The following is a 14,726-nucleotide window of genomic DNA, read 5'->3' on the forward strand; positions in this document are numbered from 1 at the left end:
TAACTCTGAATAGTCAAATAATGACGACAACTGAATTTTCTTTGTTGGTGGTGGGGAATCGCCACTTATCTTAAAAATATTCCACTGCTTCAGAGGTCCCTTTTAAAAAACATTTATTTTTAAATACATTTTAAGCACTTTTATGTATTTAAGCACTAAAATACATTGACCATGGTTATTGTTACAACTGTAAAACTACAAGTTAATATAGGAACACATTAAAACAAAAATCTTTTTATATTTTTGTTGTAGACCTGATTCAAAAGTAGTGCCATTGATTTAGACGAGAATGAAAACAATGAAGTGTTGATTCAGCTGATAAAGAATAATATTCCCTAAAAAATTCTGCAGACAAAACAATTTCAGGAAACGGAAAAAGAGTAGGCCTACAACTAACCGTTTCGCAAACAGAATTGTGAATTTGAGGACTATTCAATGCCTCAGCCATGCAACAGAGAATTTCATTCCCGTCAAAAAATAAATATTGTGCTCCTCTGAATAAGGTTAATAGAAACAATATAAAGAAAAAATATCTGATGAAAATATTAAAATAGATGACATATCGATGTGAAAGTAACTTTATATAGTACCCTCCACCACCCCCATCCCCTCCGGAACCTACGCCCTGAATAATGATCATAAATAGCTTATTTTGTAAATTTGACTGTCACTTTGCTCGCAGCTGATCGGTTCAGTATCTGGATGAGATCTCTGATTGGGAACATAACTTGACCCGGTGCAGTTTAGCCAATTATCGTATGTTACTATGGCGAGGAACCTTGATGATAGCCTATCCACTTTACTGGTACCGCAAACTCAGAGTTAGCTTAAACCAAGTTTAAACTTACCTAGCTGCTTAATACTGCTTTGTGACATAGGCCACTGGTTCTCTTATCAGGTTACATCAAGTTACCAATTCTAGTTTGTTGAAATAACAACAGTAGTACTTTATTTTGGCACACACTATTTTTACCTAAGATGTTGATGACAGCAATGGAAAATGTTGTACACCAATCCGTGTTTACATAAACGCGTTCCTCCTTTTTAAATTACATTTTTAAGACCGCTCCATAAATTACTTTTCAACCCAAACAAGCATCCTCGTGTCCCTCCTCTGCATATAATTAAGATCTAACGCCCCTCTATGGATGAAGCTGATTGGACTGAGGCTGGACATCCGACCCCTAAAACTGTGTCGGGGTTTTGTAAGACCGAGACAATAGGAAACATCTAGGCCCTTTAAGTCGTTTGGTGGGAGTTGGAAACCAGACCTTGTTTGATTTCATCCACCAATCAGTAGGACGCAAGAAGCGAGTGTTGTTGGTACACGCCAAATGACTCTTGGCGTCTCGCGGATAGATGTTAAGCTTTGATCCTTGGCTTTTTTAAAAAAAATATATATATAACATTTGCTATAAGAAGTCACGCGCAGCAGGGCATCATGGTGACACTGACAGCTATCGTAGCGCCTCTCGGTCGGCAGATTTTTGGCAGACATTTAGTGAGACACGTTAGATGCCAGCGCTGGATACCTGCTCGGAGATGCAACCTGTCTGCCTGCTCCAGCAAATTTGTCCTGACAGAAGGTTTGTGAATTTGTGCATGCTTTAACCGGAATGTATAGAAGCCATTTGGTTCTGGTTAAAAGCCACTGTTCAACCTTGCTTGGGTAAGCAGTCCTTGCAGTAGTGCACAATGTTCCAAACAGTCCTTACTAAGGTGTTATCATAAATGTAATTTATGACCGTATTAGTGATCGTTTATCAGAAAAAAACGCCTTCCTGCATCGCTTCTATACACTTCCGGGTCTTGCGTAAGCAGTAATGTTTACATAAAAGATGAAAGGAAATGTTAACCACATGGCTTGTGCCAGAACAGCTGTAGTAATCTGTTATTTGTTATTCAAATAGAGATATATATTTTGGGAAGTATAATTTTTGCAGTATGTACTAATAACCCTGTCATTTTATGGTGGGCTGGTTTTTATTTGTTTCACATGACTATTTTTCCACCTCAAGCCCCGCCCTGGGAATGTACGGGTCATGTTTGTTTTTCTACAGAAGATTTCATTGAAACCAGTCTTAAAGTTGCAATATGTCAGAGACTGTGTTTCAAGTTTCTTAAAGGAATAACATGTTTAATTTGAGCAAAAAAAAAAAAAAAAGGATGTTAAGTATTTTTATGTTCTTGTCCTTTATGATCAGTAGGCGTACAATATTCTTTATAAGTGTTGAAGCAGGTTTCATCCAGGGTGCCAAACTACTACTACTAAGAATAATTTATAGGTACAGCAGATATGATAATGTATTTAAATGTATGTTATATTGTTGTGTGACATACAACTGCTGCTGTAATATAATAAAGATAAACTGAGACCCTTACCTTTCATTTTGAACAAATCTTTTATATGACTTAAAAGAGTGATTTTGTTCACAAGTCCATTTAATAAGGAGTTATAATAATTTACACTATATTTAGTAGGAGACCTATCTTACCACTTATGTGTTCACCATGGAGTGATGGTGGTGGTGTAGTGGTCTAAACCACATAACAGCTATTAATTATTAAAGGTGTAACTTGAAAACATTCTATCATCATGTACTCACACTCATGCCTTCCCAGATATGTATGACTTTCATTATTCTGCAGAAAAGAAATTCAGATTTTTAGAAAAATATTTCAGCTCTGTAGGTCCATACAGTAAGTATATGGCGTATTGTGTATATCTAATGTATTATTTAGTGAAACTGTTCACTGACTGTAGATCTCCTATGCACGTTCATGATCGGGCACGAGAGCAACAGTTACGCAGCCCAAAAATAAGTTTCGTCTATCTAAAAACAGGTCCTCCACAGTGATGGCAACAATAGAACATAACACTCATAAACAGAGAAAAGAACTTGATAAACATGTCTGAAGAGTTTGTAGTCAAATAATTTATGCATTTCTATGCCCAGCCTTATTTACTTTAAAGTTTTTGTACTGGTGCCATTTCACAGTGGACGGAGTTACGCAATGCAGAAAACAGAAAACATGCTATCAATAGAATGTACTGTTGCTAGTCACTGCTGGTTAGGACAAAAACTCTTTAATTACCATAGAAAGTATACGTTTTATCACATGTCATTTGCTGTCAGGTTAAGACACCGTGTCCGAGTACTCTGTTAAAAAAAACTAAGGCTGGGCATAGAAATGCATCAATTCTTCGACTACATACTCTTCAGACATGTTTAATAAGTTTTGTGTGCAGCTGTGTTGTGTTCTGTTGTCGCTATCGCTGTGGTGGACCTATTTTTAGATAAACAAAATGTGTTTTCTCTTGAATGCCCCAATGTTGCGAGGGGGGTGCGTGAACTATTGCTCTCAAGCCCTATCATGCACGCACAAAGGAGATCAACGGTTTGTCAACAGTTTCACTAAATAATACATTAGATTTATTTTTGTTTCTCACCAAACCTTATTGTATGCTTTCATTACAATCACAGGTCTCATAGAATAATTTATTAGACTTCTAAATTATACTTTTGCATTGTTTTGAAGCTTGAAGAGTTGTGCTTTTGTTGTTTTTGCTTTATTTTATTTATTTAATGCAAAGATGTCAGGTTTACAGAGTCTTACTAAATACAGAAACATATATGCGCTTTTTGAAAAATAAAAAAATTTCATATTAAAAAAATATTATAACTTTGAATGACATTGATGCGGAAAGAAAATAAAGTAAAAAGATAGATAACTAGCCTTCTAAAAAAAGGTAATATGGTTACAAATGAAGACACATTTAATCATTTGTCATACAGTTTGACAATTTTTTTGTTGTTCAGTGTTCTGAGAAAATAAAACTTTGTACAGCTGATGAGAATTTACATTTATGAATAATTATTATGCTAATAATATTATTACATTAACTATATTCTATCTTATGATTACGATGAGAAAAGGAGAAGGGTAACAATACATAATGTTAAAGTGAACTCTTGTCTAGTTTAAGGCAAAAAATCTGAAGTCTGAAGTAAGGAGGCATTTTTATATATATAGGCTATATATATCTGCTGACTCGAGATTCAAGCTTAGCAATTTTATGACGTCAACTTTTTTTCCATTTGTTTTCGAGAAATAAAGTAATAGGGTTACAACAACATAAGGGTGAGTAAACAATGACAACATTTTCATTTTTGGGTGAGCTGATCCTTAATCTTAACTTTTATATTGGGTCAGAACAGTATCATTAACACATTTTTACGCAGTTTGAAGGAACTCTTACATGTTTGCTCAGTGATAAAACGATTGCAAGGGCATGCCTACTATTAAAGGTAACATAAAACCTTGTCTTTCTGTGCACTAGTCGGCTCTTGCTCTGGCATTCCTCCTGTCAATTCTATTTGAGTCATCGAGTCTCAGGAGGAAGTATACATTTCCTCCTTTTTTTTGTTCTTTAACGCAAACAAGAAAACTGCAAGCAGATAGAGTCGCCTTTTTCTCGTTTTTGGATTGATTTTTTTAATTGTTCCTGTTGAGAGTTAAGATTTAAATTATAAAACAAATGTGTAACGCGACGCATGAGGCTGCGCTGTGCGCTATAAAATGTAGGTACATTTGTTAGGACTTTATCTATCTATCTGCCGATCATCTATGCTTTGGTAAGACGTGTCAGTCAGTATGCATGTTGTTCCTGATGTAGACTGTGTCTCAAAACCTAATGTGCTGACTTCCTAGAGTATACAGCATTCCTGATCATCATTGGCGGGTTCTTTTTCACATTTCTTGCATCATATGCGCTTATTTGCAGCATTTTTACCAAAAACTCAGTCTCGGACGCGCCTTGTTTATGATGCCGACACATTCTGTAAATGGCCAACTCACTAGGATTTGAGACACAATCCTAATGTTCACTGATTTCTTATACAGACCTGTCTTTCTCGCTCCAGTGCATCCGATGTGGCAGGGGCCGCTCGCTGTTCCCGGTGGAGACAGACAGTCACCCATTGACATTGTGATGCGCAAAAGCGTCTTTGACCCGCAACTCAAACCCCTCAAAGTGCAATACGACCCGAGGACCTGCCAGCAGATATGGAACAACGGCTACACTTTTCTTGTCGAGTACGACGACACTACCGACAAATCCAGTAAGTGACCTGTTCATGTCTAGAATGAGAAACCCCAACCTAAATGTACAATGGTAACCATAGTTTCCGCTTTAATATAAATGTAATTGCAGTTATTGCTATAAGAAAACATTTTGTAACTTAGAAGCTTAGACATCATCCGAATAAATCCGAATATTAACTCTTAATGGTTTTACATTAGTAATACACAGTTACTATAGTGATTACAGTGGAATAATTTTTAAGGGAGAATAGTAATTGGGCCAAGTTAACTTTTTTATGGATTTTTTTTGGTTTTACTTGGGTTTATTCTGTTGCTATGAAGGAAAAATAATAATAATATATATATATATATATATATATATATATATATATATATATATGGTTGGGAGGATTACTTTTGAAATGTATTCCTCTACAGATTACAGGATACGTGCTGTAAAATGTCATTTGTAACGTATTCTGTTGGATTACTCAAGGTTAGTAACATATTCTACATACTTTGGATTACTTCTTCAGCACTGGTAGATATTTTTCACTTGTTTTGACTATAAGAACTCTGCCAGTCCAGTTAAGACAAAATACACATTAAAAATACATTCTCTGAAAAACCTAAATATCTTATGCAGTGTGTTTCTACGGGTTTGTTCGCACTTGTAGTTCAGTTCTCTTGGTCCGGACCAAAAAAGGAAATTATACATTTAGTCCTGGTTCACTTGGCGTTCACACTGGCATGTTTAACTCCGAATCTAACGATACAAAACCAAGGTATCCGGAAAGTCACAAACTGATTAGACAGCTTTTATGATGTATATTTTGCGACGGAACTTGCCGAACATCCAAAACAAAGCTGGCTGCTGGGCTAAATGTGCTCGTTGGATTTATGTATATATGGTGGTATTTTTACCAGCTGAGAACAAACGAAGAGCTAATAAAATGTGTAAAGGAGTCAAAACAGGACCAGAAATTACTTCGTAGCACACACTAATAAAGATATGGTGCAAGGACAGCTGATGGCGGTTCCGACGCCTGTACCAAACTGTAATGGGAAACATAGCTCATATGATGAGAAAAATACTTGAGGTCAGTATTAAAGGCAAATGACTTCCTTTTATTGATCCGTTTAGACGTCTTTGGTCCATGTTGCATTCATATATCAATCGAACCGCACCAGAGTTCTTTGGAAGCGGACCGAGACCCACTTTTCAGTCGGTCTTGGCCCGCTTGTTTGGTGCGCACCAAGGTTCGGATAGCAGCGTTCACACTTGTTCAAATGAACCGCACTAACAGAGCAATCGCACCAGAGTTCGTTTTAATCAAACCAAACCTGCCAAGTGTGAACACACCCTAAAACAAGAACAATCAAATTAATCTTATTTTAATGATTTTTAGATATTTTTACAGGAAAACAATACAAAAATTATCAAGAATATTATTTTTACCCTAATATCAAAGGTCTTACTACAAAAAAAGAAATTATGATCCAACATGAAATCTGTACATTATTCCAAATATACATATGTTATCAGAAAATATCAACACCAATAGTTGATTATTTTTATTTTTTTATGTCCAAAACAGAGGAATGCATATAAGCTATAGAAAGCTTAATTCACTGAATATTTACATATAGAGGATTGTCAGTCATCATCACTGTTTGTGGACTAAATTATTATTAATACAAATGTTTTTTTTAAGTGTAGACTTTGTTGGATGTTTATTTATGTAACCTTTATTGACGTGTTGATTTTGACTGACGGTGGGAAAAAAGTATTTTATAATACCGGAATACTGGTCAATTGACAAGCAAAATCTGTTGATCTACTATTGATGAATGATGATCTACTGTTAATGAATTACTGCTTATACAGTATTTACTAGCCCACGTGACAATCTTTATTTTATAGTATTTTTATTGTAATATATTCTAGATGATTGTGTCCATGTTGTGTTTGAAAGCATAGACCTTTCAAAATAAGTCTTTAGTGTATTTTTGGGCTTGTTTATAGTTAAAACTCCCATGTTATCTTCATTTTTTATTTATATTTGGTTATGATTGGGATTTTGGTTGCACTGTAAACCTGCATCACTCTATGTCATTGCCCATCACAGTCACGAAAGACAATAAATTGATTTTAAAAACTATCATCTGATTAATTGGTTATTAGCCCTTTTCACCACCTTAGTTATCAGTAAAATCTACTATCAGTCGACCACTAAAATATATATATAATATATATGTGTATGTATTTTTTTAATACAAAAATAGCATATGAAATAAGAAGCAATCTGTTCTGTGTTGTGAGAACTGAAACTTGATAAATAAACTAATATGATTCTCTTTTAGCTCTGAAGGGAGGACCACTGGAGAATCAATTCAGAATGTGTCAGTTTCATTTTCATTGGGGAGAGAACAACACTTGGGGCTCAGAGCACACCATAGATCGCCGTCTTTACCCTGCTGAGGTACCTCACCCCCATAAACTCATGGAATTAAATGCATTTGTTGGATTTATTTTGGAATTAAAAAAATTCCAAATGAAAGCCACATCTTTGAGTCTATACACTGCAAACAAAATCCTGTTAAATTTACAGTAAAAAAACTGGCAGCTGTGGTTGCCAGAAATTCACCATAAAAAATACATTATCCACACTTCAGGCTTTACGGGATGTCATTTTGATGCTTGTATATTTTACAGTGCATTACCATCAGGGTAACACACGTGAAATTTAAATAATGTAATAAACATGAACTAAACTACATCAAATATAAAACAGAACACCCCAATGACCATAACTTATATTAAAAATAAGAAGACACATAACTGTTCCCATAAAATGTAATGAAATGTAATGGGTCACGTAGGGAATTCTGGGAACGCCCGATTATTAAAAAAAAATTTACCGTAATTTTTCCAGTAACTTACCGAAAAATTACATGTACTCTTGTTAAATTTACCGTTAATTACACTTTAAATACATAATTTTTACATCTAAAAAAGGTCAGTTTCACAACATTTTACATTGTCTTTTAAAATATATTATAATTGTTTTTACATATATTTTAAGGTAACAGTCCATTAACCAATTAAAGTTAAAAATGTTTTACTGTAGCATTTTTTTACAGTCTTTTACCATTAAAATTACGGACATTTTTTACAGCGTGGCTTTACTTGAACCTGAAAGCTATTTTTCACTAATAGGAAATAGTCCTCTGTTGCGACACAGGCAGGAAGGTAGTGACTTTACATTTAGGACCAACCCTCTATTTTTATTGCGAAATGTGAAAAATCACCACAATGGCTATATGGCATAAAACCAGGGCAAGCACTATTCTCATTTAACCTATTTCAGTCTGTTACGAAACTAAGGAGGGGTGTGTAAGAGTGAGAGACTTGGCTATAACAAAAAGCCAAGATTGTATTTGTTGGGGGCCTGGGTAGCTCAGCGAGTATTGACTCTGTCTACCACCCCTGGAGTCACCAGTTTGAATCCAGAGCGTGCTGAGTGGCTCCTGCCAGGTCTCTGAAGTAACCAAATTGGCCCTAAAGTGCATTGGGAATTAGGCATTCCAAACGGGCGAGAAAAGGGGAGAAAATAAACAACAAAAAAACAGATTGCATTTGTTACCGGTGATGAGAATGTGACCTTGTTACGGCTCTCAGCACTTGAGTGGGATTGATTTGTGTTCGAGTAATAAGGCTCAGATTTCAGTCCTGTAAATGTATGCTCCATTGTGCAAAGTGCCGCCTTTTGGTTGAATCTAATCAGACCAGAATGAATAGAGTTCTGTCTGTTTGAATGGATGTTGTTGGTCTAAGTTATTGTGGCTCTGCAAATGTACATCATTAAACACAGTGTACAGGGTTGTGCAACAGGGTGGACGATTGTAGTAACCTTAATCAAATAAAAGGAATTACAGGAAAAGTGCCCAGTGTTAGCATTCACATAACCATGGGTGTGTATCTCTTCACAGCTCCATATTGTTCACTGGAACTCTGACAAGTACAGTTTATTTGAAGAAGCTATTATGGAGGAAAATGGATTGGCTGTTATTGGAGTCTTTCTGAAGGTACTAACTGCATATCAGAGTCTTACATATACAAGTTGATTGACAATAATTACACTTATGCAATTTAATCCTCCATAATTGTTGTTCCTAGAACTGTAAGTTTAGTATCCATTGCAATCGCAAATATTTATGTAAAAAAATAAGATTGTATTTTTGTCATTTCACAGGTTGGAAAGAGGCATGAGGGTTTGCAGAAATTGGTGGATGCCTTGCCTGCTGTCCGGCACAAGGCAAGGGCAACAAAGCGTTAAACATTATGAAATAGGTGTTTTGTACACATTGATCCTTTGCTTTTCAAAGACTTTTTGTGAGTTTTATATTGAGACCTCAGAGCATAATCTTGTTGCAAGAATCTTCTGGTATTTGGTACACTGTAAGCATAACAATTTTGAAAGCATTCTTTGTTTCACATTACCCTTGAAAGATAACAGTTTTACATTTATGTAATATCTTCGTTCTTTTCCATCCAGGACAGTGTGGTAGAGTTCACCAATTTTGACCCTGCATGTCTTCTTCCGGAAAACATTGATGAATATTGGACATATGCAGGCTCTCTGACTACTCCTCCTCTTACTGAGGCAGTGACATGGATCTTAATGAAACAGCACATTGAAGTCAGTCATGATCAGGTATGAGGCTAATATGTTTGGGGAATGTAAGACAGGAAATTGAGGGGACATTTTTCCCTTGTAGCAAATATAAAAAGGAAATTAATTTGGCTGGCCTTAAATATTCTTTTTAGATTAAACGCCTTGAATAAGTGGTCGACTGATCCTAATTGGATACCTTAAAAAAATAACACGCCACATTTTTATGAAAATGGTAATTTAACATGACATTTCAAGCAGTGACGTGAATTAATGTAGTGCCCACCCACTTTTCAGATGTCTTTGTTCCAGAAGTATTTTTTCCATTAATTTCTTCCAAAGGGAGAAAAGGGATTTAAAAAATATGTTTTAAAAGAGTTCTAATCCATTAACCAAACCAATCAGCTCTGAGGTGTATCACAAAATTACAAAGATTGATTTTAAGCTAAAGAATTATCGTAGGAGTTGGTGGTCGCTGCTGGTTTCTTTCGCTATGCTTTTATTGCCACGATTCTCTGATTGGTGGATCTTTATCTGCTGGATCATGGATTGTGTAGTTGTTCACCAGGAATTCTGCTTTTAAACACGATAAAAAAAAAAAAAGTTGAAATAACACGGACCGATGAATCTTTAATGAGGTCTTTAACCTTGTGCGAGCCCGACATATTTTGGCTTTGCAATATGCAACGCATAAGTTAGATTATATTGGCATGGGAGTCATGTGACAAAAAGCCCAACATGGTGCCGATCACATTGGAGTTTGTCTTAGGGAGAAATGCCAACAAAACTACATCTGCAAAGAAACCTAATTAAGTTTTTACACTGAAACCTGTTTGAGTCTGCAAAACACAATGTACACTTATGTGTGCTTTAGTGCATTTTCTTTCCCTTAGAAATCCAATATTTACTGTGCATTATCACATGAGAATCAATGAGTTCATCCAAAAGCTGAAAAATGTTGTTTTCAGAGGCTTTGTTGGTTTTGGGTGAAAATAAGGTGCATTTTGAACTGTTCTGAGACCAGTGCATACAGACAGCACACTGGAGGTTAAGTCATTCACTAAATAGGGAGCATGGGAGCATCCTATGTGTTTCTATACGCTAAGTGCATTCACTCCAAATAAATCAGACTAAAAGTTCAGTTTCAGGCTGCAGATGATGTTTGGATCACTCAACATGTTTGGCAGACATGGAATAATGGTAATCAGTACATCGATTCAGAATTTATTTAACATGGTTGGCAGTGATTGAATGATGCTGGACAGTACTTTTAATCAGATGTAATGTCTGATTAAAAACCAACATTCCTGGAAATATAAACTTTTTTTTATTTTTTTTATTTTTATATTTTTAGGAAAACTATTTACTCTAGAATTTGTATTTTATTTATTTCGCATGTATATTAGGTTAAAAATGGAGATTGTAGTTTATACAAAGTTCAAATTTATAGTTTATAAAGTTATAAATATGGATATTGTTCTTACAAAAACGCATCACTTCACTTCAGAAGGCCTTTATTAACCCCCTGGAGCCGTATGGATGACATTTCCAAGGTAACATTCTATTCCATTATAAAGCTTGGAAGAGCCAGGATATTTTTTCTATAACTCTGATTGTGTTTGGCTGAAATAATTTTTGGGTGAACTAACCCTTTAGTGAATCAGGGTAAGGTAAGAACATTGTTTTGAACACTGTTTATGTACTCAATCAATAATGTCAATTTGTTCATTTTTAACCAAAAAAATCTTACATAGTGCAGCTTAAAAGTTTTATACGGTATTGTTACTAACAAATTGTTAATAATTTTATTTCCGGAGCCACAATGTTGCGTTGTATTAAGATGCTACATGAACTATTTGGACTTTAATTGTACTGCAAAAAAAAATTAAAAGGTGATTTAAAATCTTAAAATAAACATTTCCCTTTATAAATTCATATACATTTTATTTAAACCTCAATGATGAACAAAAAAAGTTGATGTCAACTGATAAATAATTGTGAAATGTAAATTACAGAAGCAAAATTACTGTGAGTCGTTGTGTAGAAATGCAAAAAATGTGAAAACAATTAATAAAAGCTATGAATTTCTTTTGAAACCATTTTCACACTGGCTGTTGTGACTCCTGGGAGACTGTTTGTCATTCAGACTTTGTTATTCTGCTCCACGGTAACCTTGGAAATGGAATGAAAAAGCTCATATGGCTGCCTGCTGACATCTGTTTTCTGTTTTGCTATCCACTCACTTCGTTTTTAGTTATTTCTTTTTACATATGCAATAATTTCCTGCTATTGATTGCTCCCAATCTAAATCATAACTTTTTGACACATGCGCAGACCTATTTTTATAGATTCTCTGACATTCTTTTCACAGTTGGCAGTGTTTCGCAGCTTGCTGTTCACATCTGCAGAGGAGCAGGTCCAAAGAAGCATGGTCAACAACTTCCGTGTCCAGCAGGCTTTGAAGGGAAGGACAGTCCGTTCCTCCTTCACCCCCTTTCTACAAGACGGTCCACCAATGGAGCCTTAACCTAAAATCCTGTAATTTTAATCCATAAGCACCGACTCCGCAGTCACTCTCGTCAGTGGTTTGCTGATGTCAATATGGTCTTAAATTGGATTTTAAATGCTCGACATGATTGCCAGATTGCCCAACTCATTAAGCAGCTAGACATTTAGGTGTAGATTGGAAAGATTTGGTTGAAAGGGATAAGCAAAGAAAAATATAGTTACTCAAAGCACCTGTTGATGCTCAAATTCCTAAAATTTTCTAAAATTTTATATCTAAACTTTTTCTGTATTTGTACAAGTACTGAATATAGTGCTGGAATTCAAGGAGTTTTTTTTTTTTTATCTGCCTGAGAGAATTTCTATAAAGTATGAAACTGCACAATGTTTTTGACTATTTTTAGGTATTTTAAGAAGAGCCGGTCTAATCTAGAGAGATGAAATGAAAATGTATAAGATTACAATTAAATATTGCAGTGTAATTAAGACTAGAAATATAGACTTTATTAAAGGTGCACTGGAAATATAGAAATATGAGGGGAAGAGGAGTAGATTAATGCGCACAATCGTTTAATGAAAAAGCATTACTGTACTTTGTGTGTACTTCAGATTTTTTTTACTGAATATGTTATCCTCATCCATACTGCCTTTAGCATTGTACATAATCACTGATTATTTCTCCATTGCTCGCATTGTAATCAATAATCTGATCAATTGCACAAGTTGTTGGCCACATTTGCCTTTGGGCAAAATATATGTGCCTCCAATCTTTTCCATTAAGATCACATGTGTTATTATTGCGTAAACATTTTTGTCATTGGTTTAGCAGTATCTTTAAAGTGTATTCATTGTTGCTGATTTTGTAGCAGAGATACTGTTAGGTTTTAATTAAGAAATGATTGTAGAATTTATTCGGGAGCATCTTGATGTGTCTGTCCACTCAATTTCATTAAATACTGGTAAGAGGGGACCTCCATTTTTGAGCACGTGTTTTCCACTAGAGGCATCAGAGGTGCACGAGAGCAGACAAAATGTAGATTTGGGAACTAAAGTATGACCAACTGATTGTTTCCTTTAAAGATAACTATAATTTGGTTCATTCGTTGCATTTCATTGAGTTGGAAGGTTTTAGATTTGCGATATATTTGGACTAGGTTGCAAAAAAACTTCAGTGTTCAGTGGTTACATGGAGGTGAAGAAATTGCAGAAGTATGACATGCTTTTTTTTTTTTTTCTTTGCCAAGAGACGCTGGTCTCTTTTGTGATGGCTGAATAACAATGTTCTTGTGCAAACTGCCCCTAAAGTGGCCTCCCATCTGAATGGGCCACCTGGTTCTCTCCCTATTGGGTCGATGGTTGAAATTCAGAGTGATATTAACTAGATTGAAAGCTGGATTTGCACTGTCCAAATACTGTGTTGCAGGGAGGCTGGGATCCCTTCACTCCACCTGCCCAAGTCTTCAGCTCTCTGCCCTTAGTAAAAAAAAAAAATTGAACATTCTTTCACATCAGGAGGCCCTGGAACAATGTTTTCTTATTGAAACGGCGCTGAATAGCATGCGAAGACACCTTTTGTTGTTTGAATTTGAATTTGAATTATGCAATGGATGAATTATGGACTGAGGTTGTTAATATTCAAACTGACATTCTGACTCTTTGCTGCAATGGGTTTGCATGAGGGACATGCTTAACCCCCACCACCGACCCATCTGGTAGGATTTGCCTCTGCTTTGTCCTTTTTAAGTAGCTTGAAGCCCTCCATTTTTAATGGAAATAAAGAATCACAGTTTAACACTAAAACTTGTTTTACTGTTTTAGACACCAGAAAGTTATCTATAACTGTCACTTACCTACCATTGCTGCCTACTATACATTTAATGATGCAAAGGTATGCAGAACTTTGACAATATGATTTGATTCTTGTACTGTGTGCAGAAACTGTCTTGTATTCATTAGTTTAGGAAATTGGTCTTTTTGGGTCATTTTAGTTTTGTTTAACTGTTGGGTGGACACAAGCTTGTGCCCTGGGGATTTAAGCAGGATAAGAGGGTGGTGCTGATGGTTTATGGAGGCCCCATCCCAGCATGCACTGTTGCATCAGGTGCTTGTTGGGTCCGGCTCAGCTGCACTAAAAGGTGCATGTTTTGGTGGATTTAGCAGGGGTGGGGGTGGGACAAACATTGGGCATTTGTCAATGTAACCTCTCATTCATGCTGTCTAAAATGTGTGTATTAACCATTTGTATGTGTAAAAATGAAATAAAACAAAATTGAGTGAAGTTGTCTATTTGTGCAGTGTTGGACTCCTATGCATAGCTTAGCACAGATATCACTATCGTTGGTAAATTGATTTATGCACTTTTATATTTTTACATCTACATTTCAATTTAAAGTTTCTAGATTGCCACTGACAGTGAGATTTTAGCTTCCATTTTTTATACAGTGTAAATATTAAAAAAGC

At 35.5% G+C, this 14,726-nt stretch overlaps 1 protein-coding gene across 2 annotated transcripts; it reads left to right on the top strand.

Annotated features, from left to right (window-relative positions):
- Positions 1-1,091: 1,091 nt before the first annotated feature.
- Positions 1,092-14,539, top strand: LOC127638353 (carbonic anhydrase 5B, mitochondrial-like). 2 transcript variants are annotated; one of them, XM_052119836.1, is made up of 7 exons: positions 1,092-1,586; positions 4,926-5,123; positions 7,450-7,568; positions 9,079-9,174; positions 9,342-9,404; positions 9,645-9,803; positions 12,133-14,539. In XM_052119836.1, the coding sequence occupies exons 1-7, from the start codon at positions 1,442-1,444 to the stop codon at positions 12,286-12,288; spliced, it is 936 nt and encodes a 311-aa protein (XP_051975796.1). In that variant the 5' UTR covers positions 1,092-1,441; the 3' UTR covers positions 12,289-14,539. The 2 variants fall into 2 exon arrangements, with proteins under 2 accessions (XP_051975796.1, XP_051975797.1); XM_052119837.1 differs by lacking the exon at positions 1,092-1,586 and adding an exon at positions 4,400-4,583.
- Positions 14,540-14,726: the final 187 nt, after the last annotated feature.

The sequence above is a fragment of the Xyrauchen texanus genome, chromosome 46 (genome assembly GCF_025860055.1).
Source record: "Xyrauchen texanus isolate HMW12.3.18 chromosome 46, RBS_HiC_50CHRs, whole genome shotgun sequence".
Lineage (NCBI taxonomy): Eukaryota > Metazoa > Chordata > Actinopteri > Cypriniformes > Catostomidae > Xyrauchen > Xyrauchen texanus.